The sequence below is a fragment of the Erpetoichthys calabaricus genome, chromosome 3 (assembly GCF_900747795.2).
Source record: "Erpetoichthys calabaricus chromosome 3, fErpCal1.3, whole genome shotgun sequence".
In the NCBI taxonomy this organism is placed as follows: Eukaryota; Metazoa; Chordata; class Cladistia; order Polypteriformes; family Polypteridae; genus Erpetoichthys; species Erpetoichthys calabaricus.
The window spans coordinates 221,280,775-221,308,438 of NC_041396.2; the positions used below are offsets into that span (position 1 = coordinate 221,280,775).

Consider the following 27,664-nt stretch of genomic DNA (forward strand, 5'->3'; position numbering starts at 1 on the left):
AAGCTTCTCTTCTGTTTGTGAGGTCCAATACATCTGTGTTCCTTATTTCTTGACATTATATTAAAGGCATTGTACTTGTGGATGAGTTGTCAATTGGTTCTCAGCTCTCATGCACAGAGCACACCCCTTTGACTAAAGACTGTGGAAAAATATTTGTTTCAATTTGTATTGTATTTATGTGGATATACAGTATGTCTTTATTCAGGGTTTGCAGTCTGCTCTATTAATTTTAATCCTATCTCTAGTAAAATATATTTTGTTGTTTAACAATAAGTGATGAACTGGGTTTCATATATGTTACATCACTTCATACTAGTTATTTTCTTTAGGCATTACCAAATTTTTATCTTATATAGGTCTTATACCCATAAAATATTTCTACAGGTGGTCAATAGTGTTATATGAAGTTAATGTCATGTCCTGTTATTGTTAAAGGAGTATCTTGTAGTTTAAAGATAAGCTGTTACTGATAAGACAATCCATGATCTCTGTAAGCAGTAAAGTTCATAATATGTTTGCTAAATAAGGATCACTGGATATAAATTAATTCTTATTTGGTATGAACTAAGCAGTTTCAGATTGATTTATGATGTGGCTAAGAGAATGGGGTACGATTTTCAAGCTACAGGTGGAATCCCGTTGTAACAAAATTCATGGGAACATAAAAAATATTTCTTTATAATGGAAATTTCGTTATAATGAATATGGGGAAAATAACTATTAAATTGTGACCAGGGTCACCAGTAATTTGCCATCTCTAATGGCAGTGGTGCAAGGATAGCTTCTTAGCTGCTCTGCTGTGTCTGGTAAACAGCAAACCAAGTACAAAGCAATTGGTTGTTCTCTGCACGATCAGGCTTACCACATAACATGCTTGTTGCATGATGGTTAGAACACTTACTACCGGGCTTTGTCCTGCCCTTCCTCACACTCTCTTGGTCTGCCACAGCGGTGATTCTGAGCTGCTGGTGTTCTTCTAATATGAAAATGGGCACTAAAACAGGACGATTGCCAGTGTTGCAATTCCTATCTTGTGTGCCTGAGAACTGAAGTAACAGCTTCTATTTTGAATGAAGTCTTGAGACTGTACCTGCCTTCTCTATATAGTAACAAAGTACCTGTATTTCCTTGGAAACCTGGACTCACCTTCCTGCCTCTCGTGACCCAAGGTTGAAAAAAACAGTGCTTCCTAAACTGCAAAAAATGTTTTATTTGAAAATGAATCGTGAGATGTACGTTTTTTTTTTTTTTTTTATAGAAACACAGGAATGAATACAGAAGGACACTGAGACATTAGATGTAACATTTTTTTATAAAAATAAAGGTATAAATACAGAGCGAAACTGAGACATTAGATGTAACTTTTTTTTATAAAAATAAAGGTATAAATACAGAGGGAAAATGAGACCTTAGATGTAACATTTTTTTTAGTCGATCCTTCAAAACTCTTGTCAGCATCGAAGGAGTGATTCAGAATTCTTTTGCCATATCGTTTTTCTTTATTCCGGAATCAACTTTTTCTAGGATTGCTAATTTTTCTTTCAGCGTAAACTGACGCTGTTTCTTACTTGCTTTGTTCATCACAAAGAAAACTTTGAGGAGTGCTATAAAACTTGAACAGTACAGTGTCCACACATGAAGCAACTACCCACATGGATCCCCGGTGTAGCATTGACTCTGTTTTGGCTATGTGTATGATGTCGTGCCTACATTCTCACCGAGACAGGAAATTTCACAATACACTGTCACTTTCTTTTGGTCTAACAAAAAGAGACTGCCTGTTACAGGATTCCCAAGACTCTGTGGAAGTGTAGGCACAGCATTAAGTATTGCTGTCATCTCATTATTATCTTTGTTAGCATTAAAACAAAATCTGTTAAACATAATGTTGCATGAATGTTTGTCCTGGCCAGCAAGAAGTATTTGTTATTCTGAAAATTGTATTACTTCGGTATTTGCTAAAACGGGATTTGACCTGTATATAGAGTGCACACTGTGTTAATTGGGTATTCAGGACTTTAATGTTAAAGTTCTGGATCAGCATTAATACTAATGAGGAACTCCTTTAGGTAAAATTAAATATTGTGGCTTATTTTTCTTCCACAAGACAAAATCAAACCTGTTTTAATTTTACCAGAGTGAGTCAGACAATAGTTGGAGTGAGCTGCATATATGTCACATTAGATGATTGCATCCACGGGAGCTCACTGCTGACTGCCTAATCATTAAGATTATGTAAAAAAGGTTATTATTATTGACATAGCTTTAAAAGGCCCAATGGGGCTGGTTGGAAGAACTAAAAAATAAACATATTTTATGAGTAACAAAGATAGCAAAGGTCCTTAGTTTGGGAGAAGGTAAAAGAATAGTCAGGAATGTCCACAAAGTCAGTACCTTTTATGTTTTTTAATAAGCTGAAGTTCAAAAAGAAAGAACTGGCAGACACATGTGATGGATTAGTATTCCTAAACAGGGGTGTTAACTAGGAAGCACATCTATGAGTGCCTTCTGCCACTATAAATGTTATGTATTAAGCTAAGTAAATTGTCAAGGGGTATCCTGTTATTCCTTACATGGTGAAGGATATGGTTATGTGCGCATGTGTAATAGAAAAAGGGGAGTGTGGAGTTTAGAGCAAACAGTATATATGGAATGAGTGATAAAGAGACAAGAGTTGAGAAGGACATATAAGCGTTTATGGTTATTTCAGATTTGTTAAAGAGTTCTGGTTCTTTATCACCCTGTGGGACTGGTTGTATTTAGAAATATAGCAGAGATAAGAAGATTTAACAGTAAAGGCCTCAGGAAATGATCTAAGACAGACTACAAAAGCCCCGTCATGAACCAGATGCTTCCAAACTTGTGCACTTCTTCTTTTACTTATATTCCCACCCAATGTCACCAAAAGGCCCTGGCCTAGCACACAGATTCCTATCTATTTGGTTTTATTAACAGGCCTCTGTCTAATGCCTGTATATTTCTTTCACGTAATACACCATTGGTCTGCCAAGTTGTCAACAGCACCCAGCTAGAATGAAAGTCTGGCTGACATTATGTTATTTTTCTTCACTTTTCCAGGATTTTAGAACAGTAAGTCATGGAATTAAATACAGGATAAACAGCTTTTCTTTCCCTTAACGTTTCCTTTGTGATGTTCTTCATGTGTTAGTCTCTAATGAAGTCTTTCATTTGATTCACCAAAGTTCAGACGCTTTGCCATAGGCAGTACCTTTTTATAGTGTAACTGTGTCCACACAAGTGCAAACTAGGTTGCCCTTTCAAAAAATGTGAGCATAGAACAAATGTTAAGAATTATATACTAATACATTTATGAATAAAAATGAATGCATGTAAAGACAAACTCACACACACTTAACAAAATCAACTACAGATTCCTGACATTTACATTCTGGCTCTTTTATTGTAGGTACTCCATATTTAAATTTTGTTCAGACTTGCCTGTTTATTACTACTTTCTATATTGCTTTACAACAATTTACCTTTGCCCTGATTAAAAATACCATGTTTGATAGTTCATTGATGTTTGTCTATGCCAGACCAGGCAGAATCTCTGGCTCACAATGTACTTTAATCAGCTATTCATGGTTCACTGTTACAGTTATGACCTTGTTGTTACTCTGTGCCTCTTCTAATAAAACCTTCTGCTTGCATCAGAGACAATGCCATTATGGCAGGGCCATCTGTTGATTGCTTACCTTTTGGTATGACAAGTATTGAGTGCACCATGGCTCTGCAATCTGTTTAATAGTAATAATATTTGTAATGAACTTTACTTAACCCAAAGAGATAGCCACAGCACAGTTTTGCACATGCTGGAGCTTCTAAAGAGAAGTTGCAGGTAGACTAAAGAAAAGCAAAACAAATAAGTAGAATAAAAAGTAAAAACTAAGTAGTAAATGACAACATGAAATACAATATGCAACATATAGTTAAAATATATAAACAAAGTAGGATACTTAAACATACAGAATAAAATAAAACAGAATAAAACATGCAACAAAAGCAGATACCAACAAAATCCAAGTTAAAAGAAGAGCAAAATCAAGAGTTGTCAGATCCTTAAAAGCTATATAGAAAAATGTTGTTTTAAATAGTTTCTTACAGCAGTCAATAGTCTGATATCTATCAACAAAGCATTCCATTGGCAAGGAGCACAACAAGAAAAAGCTTTCTCCCCCATGGATTTAAGTTTGGCTGCTGCAGGGAGAAAGAGCCAACAGAACAGAAAGAGCACAAGGGACTGTAGGGTTTCACAAGGTCAAAGGTGTAATAAGAAGCTTTGCCATGGACTGCTTTGTATGCATGAATAAGAGTTTTAAAAGTAATGCGTTCATCAACGGGGCACCAGTGTACATGTGACATTACAGGGATGATGTGATTGTACAATAATGTATGAGTAAGAATCCAAGCAACACAGTTTTGCACATACTAGAGCTTCTAAAAAAAATTTACTGGTAGACTAAAGAGAAGTAAGTTACAATAATCTAAAAGAGAAGTGATAAACCATAAATAAGACTTTCAGTGGCAGTCTGTCTCGGAAATGGTAGAGCATTGTGATATTATGAAGATGAAATAAGGAAATTTTGGTAATGTTTTTAATGTGTGCCTCAAATATGAAAAATAACACCAAGTCTAGGCATTAGTGGATGGTAATCCATGAATATAATCAACAAATAGACTCAGATGATTACATATTAAAATAACCTGTCTTTGAATAGTTTAGTGGAAGAAAATTGTTGCATCCATAGCTTTATTTCTTGGAGACAATTGGTAACAACAGAAGAGGTAGAAAACATGTAGGTTTTACACCAGTATAGATTTAAGTGTCATTTGCATAACAACAATAACCCAAACCATATTTCCTTATGATTTGCCCTAAAGGTAGCTTATAGATGCTGAAGAGCATTGACCTCAGAACTGAACCCTGGGAGGACACCATGTCATATTGGGACAGAGTGACATTTATTATTATCCATGAGGACAAACTGAGAACGGTCTGATAAACAGGATTTAAAACTAGGCAAGTATTGTACCAGATTTCCAGCTTTCCATACAGTAGAGTAAAAAAGCATGACAGACTGTGTCAAAGGTAACACTACAAGCAATACTAAGCAATACAATGCCCATAAATCAGCTGGAAACAATAGCAAAACACAAGAAAGCAGTAGGACAGAAGAAGAGGCACTGGATACAGAAGCATTAATGTGATTTATTTTAGTTCAGAAATTTGTTACACACTTCAAAAGAAGAAGACTCTGAGGTAACAATCAGTTTTAGCAATTTATTAATTTTTACCAGAACTATTATAGTGAGAAGTCAAGCACCCACTTCAACAGCCATGGACACTGTGAGAGGGACTTTAAAGTCACAGTGTTTATGGGCAACTTCAGCACGCAGCAAGAGAGAAAAGAATGGGAAGTTAAACTCATGCTAAAATGTAACATATTACAACATGGTTTACTGGAGTTTTATGGCCAGATATGAGGATTGTTTGCATCTCTCGGACTGACACAGACAACCTGTATACAAACCCACATTGTATTGTAAAACTCATCAGAAACTTCAAAAGTCTTTGTTGGACAGTTATCTTATCTAAAGATCTTGACTATACATTAATCTCCTCTCTTGCTAAATGAATCTTAGCGCCTGGAAAGGTCTATTAATTTTTCACATTTAAGACATCTCACTTAAAGTTTTTCCAATGCTGTATCTGTCCTGGTGTCTATATAAACACAAGGAACTCCAGTTTCTGTATTACATCTTGCCCGAAGAAGGGGCCTGAGTTGCCTCTAAAGCTTGCATATTGTAATCTTTTTAGTTAGCCAATAAAAAGTGTGCCTTTGCTTGAGTATTCACTACATTCACAATGGCTAACATGGTACAACACCCTAGTACTCCAGAACTATTATAAATAACATGAAAGAAGCATGATGATCTGGAAGGTTTGAGAGTGTTATTATACTCTAATATTGTTCAACTATTTGTCTATGAACAGTAAGACCTGACTTTTTATATACAGTAGCTGTTCAAGTTGCCTTCCACTAGCTTTAAATGCTCATAATGCAGTTGTGTACCATGGAGAAGTGTACTAAGTGTCAGGCTGTGAGAAAGTATTTCTTGGGCTCTGCCAGGTGAAGCTCCTAGTTAGACACAGATTGGTTTATTGTATCAAACCAATATTATCTTAAAGATACAAAAAAAAAAAACGTTCCCATGCACACACACTGGTATTTGAAACAACAGCTGAACCCTGGAAACATTCCAGTACCACAGCTACTTATCAGCTCAAGTCCTAAGACTTTCAAATTTTGACTCACCATAACCTAAACATAACATAAACTAAACATAACACTCTAAACTTCTGCACCCTCCAACAGCATAAGGAGAAGTCAACAGTGGGTGAGAGCACTGAGAGCACTTCAGCTAACTGCTGCATACACCTGTGTTGACTTATATTGTGGGTTTTCCTGCAGAGTTGTGGATTGTGTTGAGTGAATCTTTAATACAAGCTAAGTGCTCGTTTTTTGTGCTTTTTTTAGTTTTAAAGTTGATGTTATTTTGTCCTTGTGGTGAGTCTGAGTCTGAGCTGTTAGCAGAAAAACCTTTCCGCAGTGCATTTCCCAGCTTTGAACCTGGTTCATCAGTGAAGTTAATGCTCCCTGCTGAACAAACTAACACACAGAGAGTAAAACCAGTGCACCCTCTGATACAAGCAGAACCTACAATGTCCACACAATTCAGTATTCAAACCCAGAATCGGGGAGGCAGCAGTTCTAATAATTGCAACATGGTTCCTACCTCCACCTAAATATTCTACATAGATAATAAAGGGCTGAGGCCTATGCAGACACAATTAGTTCAAAAGAAGTTAATCAGAAACAGGTCACTCATTAAGAAAAGGGTTGGAATGAAAACCTGCAGCCATGGTGGTCCTCCAGGACTGGAGTTGGTGACCCTGCTCTAGAATAATGTTCTAAGACATGTAGTTGAAGTGGAAACCTTAATCTTTAGAAATTGTGAATGGCGACTTGGCTAATTAAATTAGCTTGATGCATGGAACATGAAATTCCTTGCGCCTGTTGGAAATTATACATAGAGATGTATTATCCTGTGAACAAGTGTCTATATAAATGAAGAAGCTAGATGAAATCAATTAATTAATTATTAACCTTGCATTTTCAAGCCAATAAAGAATTGCAGTCTTCTATAAGGCTTAAATGTTACTATCCATTACCTTTATCTGCAGATCAGGATTTCTGGCCACTAGTTTTATGTCAAAGGTGGAACGGGGAAGTACAGGAGAGTATACAGAGGAAGAGGATGGTGAAGAAGAAATGGGATAGTCAGAGAGATGCAGAAAGTAAACAAGAGTACAAGGAGCTAAGGTGCAAGGTGAAGAGAGAGGTGGCGAAGACTAAAGAAAAGGCGTATGATGAGTTGTATGAGAGGTTGGACACTAAGGAGGGAGAAAAGGACCTGTACCAATTGGCTAGACAGAGGGACCGAGCTGAGAAAGATGTGCAGCAGGTTAGGGTAATAAAGGATAAAGATGGAAATGTACTCACAAGCAAGGAGAGTGTTGAGCAAATGGAAAGAGTACTTTGAGAGGTTGATGAATGAAGAGAACAAGAGAGAGATTTGGTTGGAGGATGTGGAGATAGTGATCAAGGAAGTGCAATAGATTAGCAAACAGGAAGTAAGGACAGCTATGAAGAGGATGAAAAATGGAAAGGCCGTTGGTCCAGATGACATACCTGTTTAAGCATGGAGGGGTTTAGGAGAGATGGCAGTGGAGTTTTAAACCAGATTGTTTAATGGAATCTTGGAAAGTGAGAGGATGCCTGAGGAGTGGAGAAGTAGTGTACTAGTGTCGATATTTAAGAATAAGGGGGATGTGCAGGACTGCAGTAACTACAGGGGGATAAAACTGATGCGTCACAGCATTAAGTTATTGGAAAGAGTGGTGGAAGCTAGGTTAAGAAGTGAGGTGATGATTAGTGAGCAGCAGTATGGTTCCATGCCAAGAAAGAGCACCACATATGCGATGTTTGCTCTGAGGATGTTGATGGAGAAGTATAGAGAAGGCCAGAAGAAGTTTTTTTGTGTTTTTGTGGGCCTGGAGAAAGCATATGACAGGGTGCCTTGAGAGGAGCTGTGGTATTGTATGAGGAAGTCGGGAGTGGCAGAGAAGTACGTAAGAGTTTTACACAATATGTACTAGGGAAGTGTGACAATGGTGAGGTCTGTAGTAGGAGTGATGGATGCATTCAAGGTGGACATGGGATTACATCAGGGATTGGCTCTGAGCCCTGTCTTATTTGCAATGGTGATGGACAGGTTGACAGACGAGATTAGACAGGAGTCCCTGTGGACTATGATGTTTGCTGATGACATTATGATTTGTAGCGATAGTAGAGAGCAGGTTGAGGAGACCCTGGTGAGGTGGAGATATGCTGTAGAGAGGAGAGGAATGAAGGTCAGTAGAAACAAGACAGAATACATGTGTGTAAATGAGAGGGAGGTCAGTGCAATGGTGAGATTGCTGGGAGTAGAGTTGGCGAAGGTGGATGAGTTTAAATACTTGGGATCAACAGTACAGAGTAATGGGGATTGTGGAAGAGAGGTGAAAAAGAGAGTGAAGGCAGGATGGAATGGGTGGAGAAGAGTGTCAGGAGTAATTTGTGACAGACGGGTATCAGCAAGAGTGAAAGGGAAGGTCTACAGAACTGTAGTGAGACCAGCTATGTTATATGGGTTGGAGACGGTGGCACTGACCAGAAAGCAGGAGACAGAGCTGGAGGTAGCAGAGTTAAAGATGCTAAGATTTGCACTGGATGTGACGAGGATGGATAGGATTAGAAATGAGTATATTAGAGGGTCGGCTCATGTTGGATGGTTGGGAGACAAAGTCAGAGAAGCGAGATTGCATTGGTTTGGTCATGTGCAGAGGAGAGATGCTGAGTATATTGGGAAAAGGATGTTAAGGAAAGAGCTGCCAGGTAAGAGGAAAAGAGGAAGGCCTAAGAGGAGGTTTCTGGATGTTCCAGAAATTATACGGTATAATCAAGTCCTGACTTATCAACGGGAGAACTTATATGTGAGTATATACGATAGGTGAACTGTAAAGCAGTGGTTGGTTCAGGAAAATGACAAGTGGCCTCCCCATTTCACTGAAGGGAAATGCATTTAATATGAGACTGTGTGAACTGAGAGCTACAACTGTTGCGTGAAGTGTTTGCTATGAACAGAAGTGTTTGGATCATGGGCTACAACTTAGCCCAAGTAAAGAAACAACAATCTCCGGAACTTCAGCAAAGATGGTGCTCGTTGAGATGTTAGAATTAAGTCACAGTGGTGTTTAAATTTGGGTGACACACGCCATCATCTCTGATGACTGTGTGCACAGGGATGTAGCAAGTGCAATACTGATAAAGTTCTAATTTTCTTACATTAGCTGCTGAAGATGATGTGCTATTTCACACATTATGATGATGTAACTGAAGATAGTTAAGATATTCAGATGTTGAGGTAATATTTGTGCTATCACAGGGTTATATACTGTACATGACTGGTAATATTTATTTTTGCTTTTCTATAGCTGGAGGTGGCAGAGTTAAAGATGCTAAGATTTGCACTGGGTGTGACAAGGATGGACAGGATTAGAAATGAGTACATTAGAGGGTCAGCTCAGGTTGGAAGGTTGGGAGACAAAGTCAGAGAGTCGAGATTGCTTTGGTTTGGACATGTGCAGAGGGGACATGCTGGGTATATTGGGAAAAGGATGGTAAGGATGGAGCTACCGGGTGAGAGGAAAAGAGGATGGCCTAAGAGAAAGTTTATGGGTGTGGTGAGAGAAGACATGCAGGTGATGGGTGTGACAGTGCAAGATGTACAGGACAGGAAGATATGGAACAAGATGTTCCACTGTGGCAACCCCTAACGGGAGCAGCTGAAAGAAGAAGAAGAAGCTTTTCTATAAATATACAAGGTGAGGGTTGGCTGTTGAAAGGTTCATTGTATGCAGTGCTCTTAGATAGATAGATAGATAGGTAGATAGATAGATCTTTATTGTCATTGTCACTTTTACAAAGGAATAACGAAGTTGAAGGTGGAGTCGACTCAGTGTGAGGCATAACAGTTAAAAAGACAAGAAGAGAGAAAATAATAACAAACCGAATAGTAATAAAAGTACTTTACAAAATATACAAATTGCACTTGTTATATATACAAATTGCACTGGTTGACTTAAGGTCTATATTGCACACTGGGAGAATGATATGGAGCAGTTTTATTCTGAGTTCAGGGCCATGATTGTTTTTGGATAAAAGCTGTTTTTAAGGCGGTTTGTCCTGGTTTTCATTGCTCTGTATCTCTTGCCCGATGGCAAAACCTGGAAGAGGCAATGACCGGAATGTGATGAATCCTATGAAATGTCTATTGCTTTTTTGTGGCATCGGGAGTTGTAGATTTGTTCCAGAGTGGGGAGGGTACAACCAATTGTCCTCTCCGCTGTCCTGACGACCCTGTGGAGAGCTTTTCACAGTCTGTACGTGAGCACACTCTCGATGGAACAGTGATGAAAGGCAAGGAGTAGATTTTTGGGGAGATGGTTCTTTCTGAGGATTCTCAGAAAATACAGTCTAAGCTGCGCCTTCTTCAGCAGCTCCTTGGTGTTGGGGCTCCAGGTCAGGTCATCCTCCAGCTCAATGCCCAGAAACCTGAACACTGGGACCCTCTCCACACAGGCCCCGCCAATGATGAGTGGCTGGATGTCAGTTTTGTTTTTTCTAAAGTCAATAACAAGCTCCTTCGTTTTCATGGTGTTGAGGAGCAGGTTATTGACTCCGCACCACTCTGACAGCCACTCCACCTTGTCCCTGTATGCCAGCTCACCATCCTTGCCAGAGATGAGTTCGACCACCGTCGTGTCATCTGTGAACTTTATGATCTTGTTGCTATGGTGAGTGGGGACACAGTCATATGTGTAGAGGGTGTAGAGGAGCAGGCTGAGCACACATCCCTGCGGAGTCCCGGTGTTGAGGCTGAGAGCAGTGGATGTGTGGAGACCCAGCCTGACCCTCTGGGAGCGACCAGACAGGATGTCCAGTATCCAACTGCAGGTGAGTGATGATAGTTTTTGATCAATCTTTTGCAGTAATTTAGCAATGTCTGTGCATCACTTATGAGTTTAAATGCATTACTGGCAACTTTATTTTCATTTTGAGTCATGTTTGTCTGTTATAGGTATATTACACTTTGTAATTTCAGTAGCTGTGGATAGGGTTTTCCACTTATAGCAGATATATCTTGCACTAGCATTTATAAATGCATTGTCCTAAATCTGTTAAGGTAGGTGTGTAATTAAGAAAGTTACAGGCTGTGTACCACCAGGTGGCGTACAGCTCCCCAAACCCTGGACACAACTGACACAGGGCCCAGTCTTTTCACCCAGCATGTCTTTATTTTAAGTGGTAAAGCACTTTTCTTTTGCTCTCCACAGTAGCACAGTACAAAGCACCAAAATTACAACTAAGCACAGTCCTTCCTTCTTCCTTTTCTCTTTCTCTCTCTCTGTCTCCACTCCTCCTCTCACAAGCTTTGTCCAGGTCCTCCTGACTCTGGCTCCGTGACTGGGTGAGGTGGCTCTTTTTTTGTAGTGCACCCAGAAGTGCCACAAAGGGCTTAGCTGTCCCTGCAGCACCCCCTGGCAGCGCCCACAGAACTCAACAGGGCTGCTTCAAACTACAACACCCAGCATGCTCTGTTGGGATCTGTGATGCTGTATCAACCCAGGGGGGCTTCCCCCTATTGTCTCGGGGAGATAATGTCCTTTAGTTCTTCCACCTGGTTGGCATCCCAGCCGGGTAATGATCCTGGCTATCTGTCACTAGGCATATCACTTTTTTGCATTTAGTTAAACAAAAACTGACTTAATAATACCAAATTTTGTACTGAGTATTCATTTTACTTCCCTATCTATTGCAACTTAATAAATTGAAAGTAAAGTTGAATTTGAGTAGTGGCGACAGCTATATTTGAACTGAAATATAACCATCAACTTTAGATGCCTTCTACAGATTTTCTCACTCATGCCAGCCCTGTAAATATATTTATATTTTCATCAACATAAGGTAAAATTTCAGCATTGGCATGTACACTTAAGATATCCATTTTTAAACAAATTGAGGGTTATAGAAAGGACAAAGCCTACCTCGGTAGCACTGGGTATAAAGCAGCAATCAACTCTGGAAGGGGTGCTAGCCAATCAAAAGGGCACCCAGTAATTATATATTTTTGTAAAATTACAGTCTTTTCTATAAAGTGTCAAAAAATTGAGTAATCATTCAACACACATACCAAGTAATCCAGCTAACCATTACTAAAAATGGCTGGTTGTTCTTTTATTTTTGTTTTTGTTAGTGATCCATTCACTTTCATTATTCAACGAATATATTTTGCTTTGCAGTAAATTCATAAAAAAAATAAGCCACTGTTGCTGAAAATAAACAATTTAAAGTTATCATTTAGCATTCAGGGTTAGCTGTGATCTTAATGATGAATTCGGTGGAACAAGATCACATGAACTTTGTTTTTATCAACTAGTTCATAGGGTTGCGTGGAAACTCCTTGAACTGGCATTTATTTTGTTCAATTTGTAGGATTAAGTTTTTGCATTTCTCTCTTACAAATAATTAAGGAAAAGCAGAAAGGTCACACACTATATAATTTTAATAAAAACATTGAGTTCAACTTCCTCAAAATGAGTACAGCAGATGTGAAGAAATTTTATTAATTAAACAAGAAATATTTAGAGTAATGGCATAAATAGATACCTTAGTGGTGGAGGTAATGTAATATGTGGAACATGTTGTAAGAAACACAAACATGAAACCTCATTTACTTTTAAGGAGCTGTTGACCGATATTTGTCAGAAACTCCAGTGATGAGGACTTTTATGTAATGTTTATAGCTGCCTCTTCTGCTACTCAGCTTCCACTCAGATCTTTCATCCAGCATGCAACCAGCAGGTTGTGATCTAGAGCAGGAGTTCTCGACGCCAGTCCTGGAGACTCACTGTGGCTGCAGGGTTTTTGTTCCAGCCAGCTTCTGTTTTTAATTGGAATCCTGGGCTATTTAAGTGAACTGTTATACTGTCATTGCCCAGGTTCTGTGTTTTGGGAACAATATAGAAATTAGAAAACTAGGTTTGGTAAATATATATATAAAAATGTACTAAGCAGTTATATATGGGAATAATGTATTTTTTTCTCTTGTTAACAATATTTTCATCTTGATGTTCATTCTATTTTTCCAGGTGTTCTAATTGTTTACTTAATCCATTATTTTCTAATTAGTGGGTCTGACGCTAAAGTAGTTGTAGCCTTTGATTATTCAGTGTTGTTTGCCAGCGTGTCTGCTCTGCTCATTTTTAATTGTCATTAATAAGATACAACGAAGGGGAAAAACTGCACAGAGAAAGGGCAAAATATAATGAAATCAGCAAAAGAGAGTTAGGCATTTAAATCTATAGCAAAAGCACAAATACTTCTAAATGTCTTATAAATGTAAAAATCATGCCTCCGTGCTTTCTTAATGTAGAATAAGAGTAGAGGAAAAAAATACTAGCTAATTAATTGAGATCAGTATTATCAGTTGTTACTGATTGTGAATCTGGTTGAAGCAAAAACCTGAAGCCACGGTGGTCCCCCAGGACTGACTTTGAGAACCCCGATCTAGAGCGGTCTTGTTAGAAAAGAAAATGATTTAAACAAAATATTTATTGAGATTAATTATTCAATTAAACACAAGTGCAAAAAGGAATTCGATTAAGCAACTCAGAAGAAAGGAATGTTCAAGAAAATAACCTCGAATGACTAACTGTAAAAATATTAATATTAACCATCATAATACAAGGGGAATTTAAAAAATGTGAAGAAGTGGAGGTACCCCAAAATAAAACATAACAATCAAGATCTGAAACCAGTAGCCATTACCACCTGCACTTCAGAAGAGGTAATCCTTCAGGGGCTAAGCATGTTTGGGCCCAGCCGGTTCCTGGATGTGTGACATCATCTAAGAGATGTTGGGTTGCTGTTGGAGGACGTGTTGGTGAGGCAATAAGGGGGTGCTTATTCTGAGATCTTAGTTTGAATCTCAATGCTCCGGTACCGTGACAGGAACACTGTCAACAACATTTATTTATATAGCACATTTTCATACAAAAAAGTAGCTCAAAGTGCTTTACATAATGAAGAACAGAAAATAAAAATAAAATTCAAAATAAATTAAAATAAGACAACATTAGTTAACATAGAAAAAGAGTAAGGTCCAATGGCCAGGGTGGACAGAAAAAACAAAAAAAAAAAACTCCAGACGGCTGGAGAAAAAAAAATCTGCAGGGGTTCCAGGCCATGAGACCGCCCAGTCCCCTCTGGGCATTCTACCTAACATAAATGAAATAGTCCTGTTGTATCTAGGGTTCTCACGGAAGGACTTGATAATGATGGTCATGCAGACTTATGGCTTTTAATCCATCACTGCTGGAACACCATGGTGCTTTGAGTAGAGCCACCACCAAAAGGACACCGGAAAAGGAAACAGAAGAGAGAGTAGGGGTTAGTACAGATTTTAGAGCTACCATGGATAGTTATTATAATGAATTGGATATACAGAGTATCAGGATTAAATTACAGTGAAGTTATGAGAATGCCATGTTAAAATAATGTGTGTTCAGCAGTTTTTTGAAGTGCTCCACTGTATTAGCCTGGCAAATTCCTATTGGTAGGCTATTTCAGATTTTAGGTGCATAACAGCAGAAGGCCGCCTCACCACTTCTTTTAAGTTTTGTTCTTGGAATTCTAAGCAGACACTCATTTGAGGATCTGAGGTTACGATTTGGAATACAGTGATCCCTCGCTATATCGCGCTTCGCCTTTCGCGGCTTCACTCTATCGCGGATTTTATATGTAAGCATATTTAAATATATATCGCGGATTTTTTGCTGGTTCACGGATTTCTGAGAACAATGGGTCTTTTAATTTCTGGTACATGCTTCCTCAGTTGGTTTGCCCAGTTGATTTCATACAAGGGACGCTATTGGCAGATGGCTGAGAAGCTACCCAACTTACTTTTCTTTCTCTCTCTTGCGCTGACTTTCTGTGATCCTGACGTAGGGGGTGTGAGCAGGGTGTTGTTCGCACACCTAGACGATACGGACGCTCGTCTAAAAATGCTGAAAGATTATCTTCACATTGCTACCTTCTGTGTGCAGCTGCTTCTTGAAGCGACATGCTGCAAAAGCTCAAAGGGCACGTATTGATTTTTGACTTTGTTTTTCTCTCTCTCTCTCCCTGCTCCTGACGGAGGGGGTGTGAGCTGCCGCCTTCAACAGCTTTGTACCGGCGGTGCTTCGCATACTTAAAAGCCAAACAGCCCTATTGATTTTGTCTGTTTCTGACATGCTCTGCTCCTGACGCGCACTCCTTTGAAGAGAAGATATGTTTGCATTCTTTTAATTGTGAGACAGAACTGTCATCTCTGTCTTGTCATGGAGCACAGTTTAAACTTTTGAAAAAGAGACAAATGTTTGTCTGCAGTGTTTGAATAACGTTCCTGTCTCTCTACAACGTCCTGTGTTTCTGCGCAAATCTGTGACCCAAGCATGACAATATAAAAATAACCATATAAACATATGGTTTCTACTTCGCGGATTTTCTTATTTCGCGGGTGGCTCTGGAACGCAACCCCCGCGATGGAGGAGGGATTACTGTATAAGGTGTCAGACATTCCGATATATAAGATGGGGCGAGATTATTTAAGGCTTTATAAACCATAAGCAGAATTTTAAAGTCAATTCTGAATGACACAGATAACCAGTGTAATGACATCAAAACTGGAGAGATGTGCTCGGATTTTCTTTTCCTGGTTAGGATTCTAGCAGCTGCATTCTGCACTAGTTGCAAACGATTTATGTCTTTTTTGGGTAGTCCTGAGAGGATTGCATTACAGTATTACATTACATGTATTAGTATTACATTACATTAAATTACATTTACTGCATAAATGTAATTAATTAATAGTTTTACAATTCTTTATGAAATACTGCTCACAAGTATATACAAAATGTGAGAAACCACAAAATGTAAAGCAACCAAATTCTTAAAATAATAGAAGAAAAAAATCGTACTTTTTTCGAATAAAATTAAGTTAGAGAATGAGGGGTCCAAGAACAAAGAGCACGGTTGTAAATGCCTCAGTAATCAGGCAGCATTCACAGGCCAGGCTACACATTATTAAAAAACACTACTATCAAAGCAATTTAGTGGAAAGAAAAAATATAAAATATTTTTGTAGGAAAATTTGTGACCTATGACAATAAACCAATAAAGTTGAACTTGAACTAGCGTATTTGTTTTAAATCATTTTAATGTTGAACATTTTAACTATTTTAATCTGGGGATTTGGTGCAAAGTTACTAATAACATATGAACCAAATAACAATATAAATGTAAACTGTAGTACTCTGAGAAAAGGCTCATTTTCTTTATTCACTTCCACAAATGGCAGCATGAAATTGAAATAGTGACAGCAAATTATTTATACACTGTATTTCTTGTATAGTTAATAAAAGAATGTGAGTCAGTGGTAATCAGTTGTTCTTGTAAATTCATAATAATGTTTTCTGCTTCAGAAATCACTGTTTGATTCTTATTAAAGATTTGTACAAAACATGGTCTTCAGAAAGATTCTAAATATTCCACATATGGATAAATCTTTTAATCACTTTTTATCACTGAAAAAAAAGTTAAAGGTTATTTCCACACTGAAAAGGAAAGAAGGTTAAAGAGACAGCATTCTGGCTGTATAGACTTCATCAGGGGTGTGACTGAAGAGCAGTTAACATATATATTGGGGCGTAGGAGGCAACAAAGACAACAGATGAAAGGAGAAAAGGTGAGAGTTGGTGAGGAAAAGCTGTCATTATAGAAGACGAAGAAAGAGTCTAAAAAGTTAGTCATTAAGACCTGAAGAAATATGTGATTCCTGGCCAAGAATGAGTTTATTTTCTTCTAGTTTTCTTTAAAAAGCTGTCTTTGAAGCCCTGTGAAAGAAAACAAAAAGAGAGGTAAGCGTGGCTGTGAAAGGATCAAGGTATATGAAGTGTTCTAGCTTTGTAAGGTGTTTGATTTTAATGGCTGGGGCGTGTTCCCTGAAACGATCTGCTAGGCGTCTTCCCATTTCACCTATGTAGATGGCTGGAGACTTCATATAAGAAATGCAGTAAATAAGATTCAGAAGGCCTGTTGTCTAATCTTGAATTTGCCAGAGGGGCCAGATGCAATGATATTATTGGTGACATATTTGCAAGTGACATGACTGCTCCTATTACAGCTCAAAGAGCCTGGTGAAGACTCTTGTCTGTGAAGTGAGAAGTTTGTGTATGTTATGTGGTAGACAGACGGAGATCGAGGGAGGGTTAGGAAAAAGGCTCCTGTGCCTTTTGGGGAAATGTGTTTGATGACCTGTGGGACACATACTGTAGAATGTTAGTGTGGAATGGAAGAACTAGCTGTAGTTGGGTTTCTCTGGGAGTGGATGTTACCAGATCTACCCCTGGCTTGATTGAGGGCCCTGTCTACAATATGAGAAGAGTATCCCCTATCAATGAAGAAACTCATTCTGAGAGCTTCATTGGAGAAGTCAACATCATCACTGCAGAGGCAGCAGAGTCTAATGAATGGTGAAAGACTAAGAGTTTTTAGTATGCCAAGGATGGAAGGAGCTGTAGAGAAGGTAATTGTTTGAGTCAGTTGGCTTGTAATAGACAGATGTTTTAAGTCCTGGGAAGATTACAGGAAGACTGATATCTAAAAATTGGATTGTGGTGGAAACATCAACTATAAATCTGAGGGATGGATGGATGCAGTGCCAACACAACTTTTATCGCTGCCACATTTACTGTAGGTCAGATTTTGTGAATGAAGTTTCAGAATGCTGGAGAAGTAATCAGTTTGGAGTTTAAAAAGAACTCTGACTTGAGATAAAAAATTCTTTTTGACTACTGTAATACTATGACCGTACACATTTTTCATTTGCACTGTTGTTTTCACAGGTACAATGTCTGAACCAGAAAAGAAACATTTGCCGCTTTTCCAATATAAGGGATTTAACCTGATTACAGGCATTCATAATGCAGAGGAGCTCGACAAGTTGTACGATACAGAGATTTATGACAGTGACATTTTTATAGTTACATACCCCAAATCAGGTAATTGAATGTTGTTTCTCCATCTTCCACATCGTTGATATATTAATAGTTCTGTTATAACTGTTATGACTGGGTGCCTTTTTGAATTTTTCCTGTGCTTTTTCTGCACCTTTTTTGAAATGTTTTATTGCCATAAAAATTTTGTCTAATGCTGAATTTGATTTTGTACTCTAAAAATATGTAAAGTGTGCTTAAGGTCCTTTGTCTTGTTAGGAAAATTATATTATGGACATCCTTTATTATGTCAGATCTAATGGAGCTGCATATGAACAGCAAGACAAACTTTAAGAAGTATGGGAGAGCTTTAGATTATGACAGCTAGGATAACTGGCATAATATATCTGTGAAACGTACAATTTACACCAACCAACACAGAGAAAATAATGTACCCCATCTTAAACACAATATTTTGTATAGATATTAAGGTACCAAAATATCTATATAAACTGAAAGTCTTTAGCAACACATCTTATTATTAAATGGAAACTTCTTATATATAAACAAGCTGTGTTGCCCAGCTTCCTAAGACAATGGGACTCTGTTATAGTGCCTTTGGTAAATCGAATGTATCAGAAGTATTGTACAGTATATCTAACTGCCTTATTTATATACAATATTTGTAGTTTTTTTTTTCTTGAATGTGATATATACAATTGTCCATGAGAAAAACATTCCTGCTATAGATCAATTCTTTTCCTAGTGGCTGACTTTGGCTTATATTGATAATCAATGTGATACAGTTTTACAGGAAACTGTATTCTTTTGACTTAAAAGAGGTAATAAGTTGAATAATGGACATTTTGAGTATTTACATCCTCTTGCCTTGCACCCTATGTTTGCTGGGATAGGTTCCAGCTTGCCTGCAACTCTACTGCAGATAAAGCAGGTCAACAAAATTAATAAAAGGATAGACTAATATTTTTATTACTACTATTATTATTAAGTGTTAAAACTTTTCAATTATTCATACAGTTCACTCATGCATTAGTTTTCATGCCTTCTTTTGATGCCATATTGTTTTATATTGGTTGTCACTATGTCTCGCCTCATTGGTTACTGTCGTCACTGACTTGGAGCGGCCAAGTGCGCCTTGTCTTTCTGCAATGGTATGAAACATCACCACTGTGCACTCATGGGTCATCTAAGATTGAATTGTATTTACTTTAGTGTGCAGTGTATTTGATTTATTTTTGATCTGTAATATAAAGACTTCTCATTTTAATTTTTTTTATTACAAATTTTGATTTCTGATTTAGACTTTGGCAAAAGACAGTGCTGGTTCTTTGTTATGAACTCTTTATCTCCTGATTCCTTTTTAAATAAATCTTTGTGTCATGTGTTATAATTTAGGCCTACATGCTAAAATGGGGACAAAGACAAAGACCTAAACACTTGAAAGTTTAACACCAAAGCTCAAAAACAGGAAAGAGAAAATGGCCAAAGCCCCAGAAATGTAATTATATATATATATATATATATATATATATATATATATACCAGAAATTCATTTAAGCCAAATAATGAAACCAAAAATCTATACCTGAAACATATTAGACAAAACAAAGATCTAGACAGGTAGTTTTTTAATTAATGAAGCACACCCAAAAAAGCCTTGAGTGGAATCTGCAATTTCAGATAAATGGGACATGTGTGATGCTGATCTTTATTCTGTTGACCTAATCACAGATTATGACTTCAATAATAATAATAATAATATTTATTTGTATAGCACATTTTCATACAAAAAATTAGCTCAAAGTGCTTTACATAATGAACAACAGTAAATAAAAAAATAACAACATAAGAAATTAAAATAAGACAATATTAGTTAACATAAAAAAAGAGTAAGGTTCGATGGCCAGGGTGGACAGAAAAAAACAAAAAAAAATCTCCAGACGGCAGGAGAAAAAAACAAAATCTGCAGGGGTTCCAGGCCACGAGACCGCCCAGTGCCCTCTGGGCATTCTAGCTAACATAAATGAAATAATCCTCTTTGTATTTTGGGTTCTCACGGAAGGACTTGATGATGATGGACATGCAGACTTCTGGCTTTTAATTCTTCACTGTTGGAACATCATGGTGCTTTGAGTAGATGGAAAGCCACCACCAAAAGGACACTGGAAAAATAAACAGAAGAGAGAATAGGGGTTAGTACAGATTTTAGAGCTACCATGGATAGTTATTATAATGAACTGGATATACAGAGTATCAGGATTAAATTACAGTGAAATTATGAGAAGGCCATGTTAAAATAATGTGTTTTCAGCAGTTTTTTGATGTTCTCCACTGTATTAGCCTGGCAAATTTCTATTGGTAGGCTATTCCAGATTTTAGGTGCATAACAGCAGAAGGCCGCCTCACCACTTCATTTAAGTTTTGCTCTTGGAATTCTAAGGAGACACTCATTTGAGGATCTGAGATTACGATTTGGAATATAAGATGTCAGACATTCCGATATATAAGATGGGGCGAGATTATTTAAGGTTTTATAAACCATAAGCAGAATTTTAAAGTCAATCATGAATGACACAGATAACCAGTGTAGTGACATCAAAACTGGAGAGATGTGCTCGGATTTTCTTTTCCTTGTTAGGATTCTAGCAGCTGCATTCTGCACTAGTTGCAAACGATTTATGTCTTTTTTGGGTAGTCCTGAGAGGATTGCATTACAGTAATCTAGTCGACTGAAAACAAACGTGTGAACTAATTTCTCAAGTCATCCAATGGTGGGAATCACCCTGTCCTGGGGACCCAGCTAAGCCTTAAATGCCTTCCCTTTTTTTAAAAAAAAGTTTTGATATTTACCAATCCATGCAACAAGCATGTGTGATCAAGATTGTGACTGGTGATTGGAAAGTGTCAGGTTTCAAACTGTTAGATCAGTGTTTCTTAAACTATGGGTTGTTTAGCCATATTGAGTCGAGGACATGAATGTGATGGGTCGACACATGATTGTATAGTTGTGTAATTGAAGCACAAATTCTGGGTTGAGTGACATACCGCCTGCTATTTAGTGTGTTATTTATTGTATATGAAGCAATGCTGTTGGCACATTGTAGAGAGCTTTAATTTCTGTAGATTAAAAAAAATAAGTATTTACCATCTCCCATCCTACTAAACAATCAAAGTGACATGACTGAGAAGCAAACAAGACATGTTTAAGAAAAGGGGAAAGAGGAGGAAATGGCACAGACAAGCTTTTTTTTTCATAAGCTTGTGAGTTTATGAGCTAGATTCAGATGTTAAAATGAAAATAAAAGGTGCAGGACAAGGATGTGACAGTCTTCAAGGTGTTATGAAGGGTAAGTGAAATAGGTGGGAATAGATATTTATATACTGCTCAAAAAAATGAAAGGACCACTTTTTAATCAGAGTATAGCATCAAGTCAATGAAACTTCTGGAATATTGATCTGGTCAGTTAAGTAGCCGAGGGGGTTGTTAATCAGTTTCAGCTGCATTGGTGTTAATGACATTAACAACAGGTGCACTAGGGGGGCAACAATGAGACAACCCCCAAAACAGGAATGGTTTAACAGGTGGAGGCCACTGACATTCTTCTCTCCTCATCTTTTCTGTTTTTTCACTAATTTTGCATTTGGCTACGGTCAGTGTCACTACTGGTAGCATGAGGTGATACCTGGACCCTACAGAGGCTGCACAGGTAGTCCAACAAATCTCCAGGAAGGCACATCAATATATGCCATTTCCAGAAGATTTGCTGTGTCTCCCAGCACAGTCTCAAGGGCATGGGGGAGATTCCAGGAGACAGGTAGTTACTCTAGAGAGCTGGACAGGGCTGTAGAAGGTCCTTAACCCATCAGCAGGACCGGTATCTGCTCCTTTGGACAAAGAGGAACAAGATGAGAACTGCCAGAGCCCTACAAAATGACCTCCAGCAGGCAGGCCACTGGTGTGAATGTCTCTGACCAAACAATCAGAAACAGACTTCATGAGGGTGGCCTGAGGGTCTGATGCCCTCTAGTGGGCCCTGTGCTCACTGCCCGGCACCATGGAGCTTGATTGGCATTTGCCATAGAATACCAGATTTGGCAGGTCCACCACCATGGCCCTGTGCTTTTCACAGATGAGAGCAGGTTCACCCTGAGCACATTTGACAGATGTGAAAGGGTCTGGAGAAGCTGTGGAGAATGTTTTGCTGCCTGTAACATCGTTCAGCATGACTGGTTTGGTGGTAGGTCAGTGATGGTCTGGGGAAGCATATCGATGGAAGGACACACAGACCTCTACAGGCTAGACAACGGCACCTTGACTGCCATTAGGTATTGGGATGAAATCCTTGAACCCATTGTCAGATCCTATGCTGGCATGGTGGGTCCCAAGTTCCTCCTGGTGCACGACAATGCTTGGCCTCAGGTGGCGAGAGTATGCAGGCAGTTCCTGGAGGATGAAGGAATTGGTACCATTGACTGGCCCCCACGCTCGCTTGACCTAAGTCCAATAGAACACATCTGGGACATTGTTTCTGTCCATTTGATGCCGCCAGGTTGCACCACAGACTGTCCAGGAGCTCACTGATGCTCTGGTCCAGATTTAGGAGGAGATTCCCCCAGGACACCATCCGTTGTCCCATTAGGAGCATGCCCCCCGCCCCCCAACATTGTCCGGCATGCATACAAGCACGTGGAGGCCATACAAACTGCTAAGTACGACTTTGAGTTGCTACAATGAAATTTCGGCAAAATGCACTAGCACGCTGTATTATTTTTTCACTTTGATTTTCAAGGTGTCTAGCTGTCTCACCCTCTGATAGTTGATGCATGCTGTTCCTCTCATTTAAATGGAGAAGAATGGCAATTTCCTTTCTCATTGTCTCTTCAACATTTGTAGGACCATCCTTCCCAGTTTGCAACTTGCTTTCAATTCCACTCACAACAACAAATTTGAAGTTTAATTATTTTTTTGAAAAATAAATAGCTATGCCATCCGGCCCCCCGAATCACTGTATATTACAATATATCCATCCATCCTCTTCCGCTTATATGAAATCGGGTCGCGGGGGCAGCAGCTTGAGCAAAGATGCCCAGACTTCCCTCTCCCCAGCCACTTCTTCTAGCTCTTCCGGGAGAATCCCAAGGCGTTCCCAGGCCAGCAGAGAGACATAGTCCCTCCAGCGTGTCCTGGGTATTCCCTGGGGGCCTACTCCCGGTTAGACATGCCCGGAACACCTCACCAGGGAGGCATCTTGATCAGATGCCCAAGCCACCTTATCTGACTTCTCTTGATGTGGAGGAGCAGTGGCTCTACTCTGAGCCCCTCCCGGATGACTGGGCTTCTCACCCTATCTTTAAGGGAAAGCCCAGACACCCTGTGGAGGAAACTCATTTCAACCGCTTGTATTCATGATCTCGTTCTTTCGGTATTTCGGTCACTACCCATAGCTCATGATCATAGGTGAGGGTAGGAACGTAGATCGACCGGTAAATTGAGAGCTTTGCCTTTAGGCTCAGCTCCTTTTTCACCACAACAGACCGATGCAGAGCCCGCATCACTGCGGATGCCGCACCAATCCACCTGTCGATCTCCTGCTCCATTCTTCCCTCACTCGTGAACAAGATCCCGAGATACTTGAACTCCTCCACTTGGGGCAGGATTTCGCTCCCAACCCTAAGAGGGCACTCCACCCTTTTCCGGCTGAGGACCATGGTCTCGGATTTGGAGGTGCTGATTCCCATCCCAGCCGCTTCACACTCGGCTGTGAACTGATCTAGTGAGAGCTGAAGATCACGGCCTGATGAAGCAAACAGGACAACATCATCTGCAAAAAGCAGTGACCCAATGCTGAGCCCACCAAACCAGACCCCCTCAATGCCCTGGCTGCACCTAGAAATTCTGTTCATAAAAGTTATGAACAGAATCACTGACAAAATTTATATTACAATATAAATAAACTAAAAATGCCCCTACTCATTTTGAGAGATGAGATCAAGTTAATAAAAGCCTCTTGCATTGTACTTTTTTCTCAACAGGCCTCTGGAGGGCTAAGATGTTAAAACTGTTCAAAACTGTAGTTGTATTTATAACCAGACTTTTATGTGAGCCACTCCCTTGTGCAAGTGACTGCAAGAAACATTTTGGTTGTTTGAGTGATAGCCAATAGTTATGACTTTATATTGGAGGGAAGGAGACACAACCTAGAATTTTTAAGCACTCTAGCATATCTTAGTCATGCCAAGTACATCCAATAATTTCAATTTAGCCAGATTGGGTAAGGTTTCAAGACAGAATGTTCTTTAGGTATAATTACTAGCTTTCAAAACCTTGATAAACTATCCAGTAATGCAGAAAAACAGGATGTTATGGGAGTGTGTAAAATAAGTACTATTATTTTTGGTGCCAAACTTTCAATTCATTTTCATTATTTTGGCTAACTGAAGACCCTCCTCCATTTTTATCTGTTTCCCTTATTGTATTGAAAGTATAGGCTCTAGAGATGTAAAGGTTTGGTATTGTGCTAGTATAGGAAGGAAAACATTGACAGGTAGGTACCAAGCATTTGTAAAAAAAGTGCAGCAGAAGCAATTATTCCTGGGGCGAGATAAAAGAAACAGGCTAATGGGGTCCTCTGTTAATGCGTTAAGTTTCTACGAGTTTAGTAGTTGTCAGAGGTAGGGTCCTGTATACTGTGCCTTTTTCTCTGATGTAAATGATGGTGGACAGGCTACTTGTGGGTTGCCTGTTTCTTTTAGGCTCACATTGCAGGGCTGCAGGACCACCTGGGGCCAGTAAAGTAAAACACTAGTAGGACAAGCTAAAATCCTTGCACAGCTCATCTCTGGTCTAGGAAGTGATCCCTTGCTGGGGCTTGAAAGCCGCTTCAGTTTATAGGTTTGTACTGGTAGCATTATCATTATAATGTGTAAAAAAAACTATAGTAGAATTCTAGCTTGCATTGCTAATCCACTTACAACATGTTACCACTCTCCAGTGCCATGATTAGTTAGTATCACCACCTAACCTCAAATCTTCTGCCTTCCATACCTATAAATTTAACAACACATCTGTTATTACTAACCAGAATTGTACTACTAAGTAGTTCTTACAATTGAAACAGTGTGTTAGTCTGGGTGAGCCTTTTTGTCAGGAGGTTTGTCCAGGTCCAGGTCATGGGGGCAGCAGTCCAAGTAAAGATGTCCAGACATCCCTTTTCCCTGCCACCTTCACTAACTCCTCTGGTGGAATACTGAGGTATTCCCAGGCCAGCCGAGAGCTATAATCTCTCCAGTGTATTGTTGGTCTGTCCCTGTCAACTGGCACCATTCAATGTGGAGGAGCAACAGCTCAACTTTGAGCTCCACCCAAATGTAAGTACTTTATCGTCCTACTTCTAAGGCTAAGCCTAGGCACCCTGTGAAGGAAACTAATTTTTGCTCTGTGTATCTGTGATCTGTTTTTTTTGGTTTCTACCCTAGCTTTTGACCATAGGTGAGGGTAGGAACAGACATCATCCAGAAAATTGTGAGGTTCTCCCTTTGGGTCAGCCAACTCTTTGCCACAACTGACCGATAAAATGTCTGCATGACTGCCCAAGAGCTTCACTTGTCAATCTTCTGTTCCCTCTTTCCTCACTCATGAACAAGATCCCAAGACACTTAAAGTCTTCCACTTGAGGCAGCCTCTCTTCCCCAAACCAAAGAGAGTACTACCCCCTTTTTTGGGTGAGAACCATGACCTTGCACTTGGAAATGCTGAATCTCATCCCTGCCACTTCACACTTAACTGCAAACTGCCCCGGTGTTGTCTATGGTCACAAGCCAATGAAGCCAGCAGGACAAATCATCCGCAAAAAGCAGAGCTGTGATCCTGAGGCCACCGAACTGAACACACTCAACCCCTGCCTGTGCCTAGAAATTCTGTCCATAAAAATTATGAACAGATTCAGTGGCAAAGGGCAGCCCTGGCAGAGTCCCACACCCATAGGGAGCAAGTCTAACTTGCTGCCAGCAATGCAAAGCAAGCCTTCACTCTAGTTGTACAGGGCCCGAATACCCCGCAACAGCTGGCCCAGTATGCCATACTCCCAAAACATCCTCCACAGAACACCCCAAGTGATGTGGTCGCATGCCTTTTCTAAGTCAACAAAACACATATAGACTAGTTGGTTATATTTCGAAGAACCCTCCAGAAACCTTGTAAGGGTAAAAAGCTGGTGGGGTGTTCCTCACCCACCACGAAATTTGCATTGTTCCTCCTAACTCTGATGCTCGACCAACAGCTGGAAACTCTTTTCAAGGCCTAGGCCTGTCCAGGAAGGCTGAGGAGTGTAATCCTCCTAAATATGGAACACACCCTTTGGTCCTATTTCTTAAAGATGGGGACCACCATCCCAGTTTGCTAAACTAAGACAGCCCAACAACATCCATAGCCTTTAAGAACTCTGGGCGAATATCATCCTGCCATCGAGGAGTTTTTTTAACTGCCCCAGTGATTTCAATGATAAGTGAGTCCTCCTCAGAGTCCCCTGATATGTCGGTGGCATTTAGGAGATGTTCAAAGTGCTCCTTCCACCACCCAGACAATATCCCCAGGTGAGGACAGCAGCACTCCATCCCTGCTATAAACTGCATAGATGAAGCACTGCGTCTCCCTTCTGAGTCAGCTGGCAGTTGATCAGAATCGTTTTTCGGCTGACCGAAAGTAATTGTTTATGGCCCCAAATTACTCCTCCCATACCCAAGTTTTTTATTCTACAACTGCCATTGCTGTGCTACGCTTAGCCTGTGGGCACCTGTCAGATGACTCTGGAGTCTCACAAGCTAACCAAGCTCAAAAGGATTTCTTCAGTCTGAAGGTTCCCTTTACTGCTGGCACACTCCACTGGGTATGAGGATTATCACCACAACAGGTACCAATGACCTTACATCCACAGCTCTGTGCACTTGCCTCAGCAATGGAGTCACAGAACATGGCAAATGTCCCCAGTCTCCTTTAGAATGCAAAAGAAATGTGTCCTAACCTGGAAAATGAAGCCAGGCCTGTAAGTGAGCACTTGATGGTTGGGCATTTACCCATTATACTGTACCTGGACAGGCACAGCTCAAAGAAAAAACATGGGTTCATCCTCTAGTGGGCCCACTACCTTCAGGAGGAACCATAAGGGTTTGGTGCATTGTGGCATGGGTGTCAGTCAAAGTCAGGTACCTTGGCGGACCAATGCCCGGTTACTAAAAATGACTTCTAAGGACATAGAATGTGACTTCTTTGGTGAGTAAAGAATCCAAGCTAGTGCGGAAGGTAGAGAGGTACCATCTAGATATAGTCATTCTCACCTCAGCACATAGCACTGGCCATGGAGCCAAACTCTTGGAGAGGGGCTAGACTCTGTTCCACTCTTGAGTTGCCCATGGTGAAGAGTG

The 27,664-nt window shown here is 39.6% G+C and overlaps 2 protein-coding genes across 3 annotated transcripts in view; one reads left to right on the forward strand and one right to left on the reverse strand.

The window, feature by feature from the left end:
* Window positions 1-27,664, reverse strand: part of rwdd1 (RWD domain containing 1) — a 506,701-nt gene that overhangs the window by 292,147 nt on the left and 186,890 nt on the right. The window lies entirely within an intron of this gene.
* The window catches only part of LOC114648668 (amine sulfotransferase-like), a 70,808-nt gene that overhangs the window by 21,396 nt on the left and 21,748 nt on the right, over window positions 1-27,664 (forward strand). For both annotated transcript variants that reach the window (XM_028797825.2, XM_051924678.1), the window contains exon 2: window positions 18,134-18,289. In XM_028797825.2, coding sequence (XP_028653658.1) covers window positions 18,139-18,289 — 151 coding nt within the window. In that variant the 5' untranslated portion in view covers window positions 18,134-18,138. The remainder of the gene's footprint in view (window positions 1-18,133; window positions 18,290-27,664) is intronic.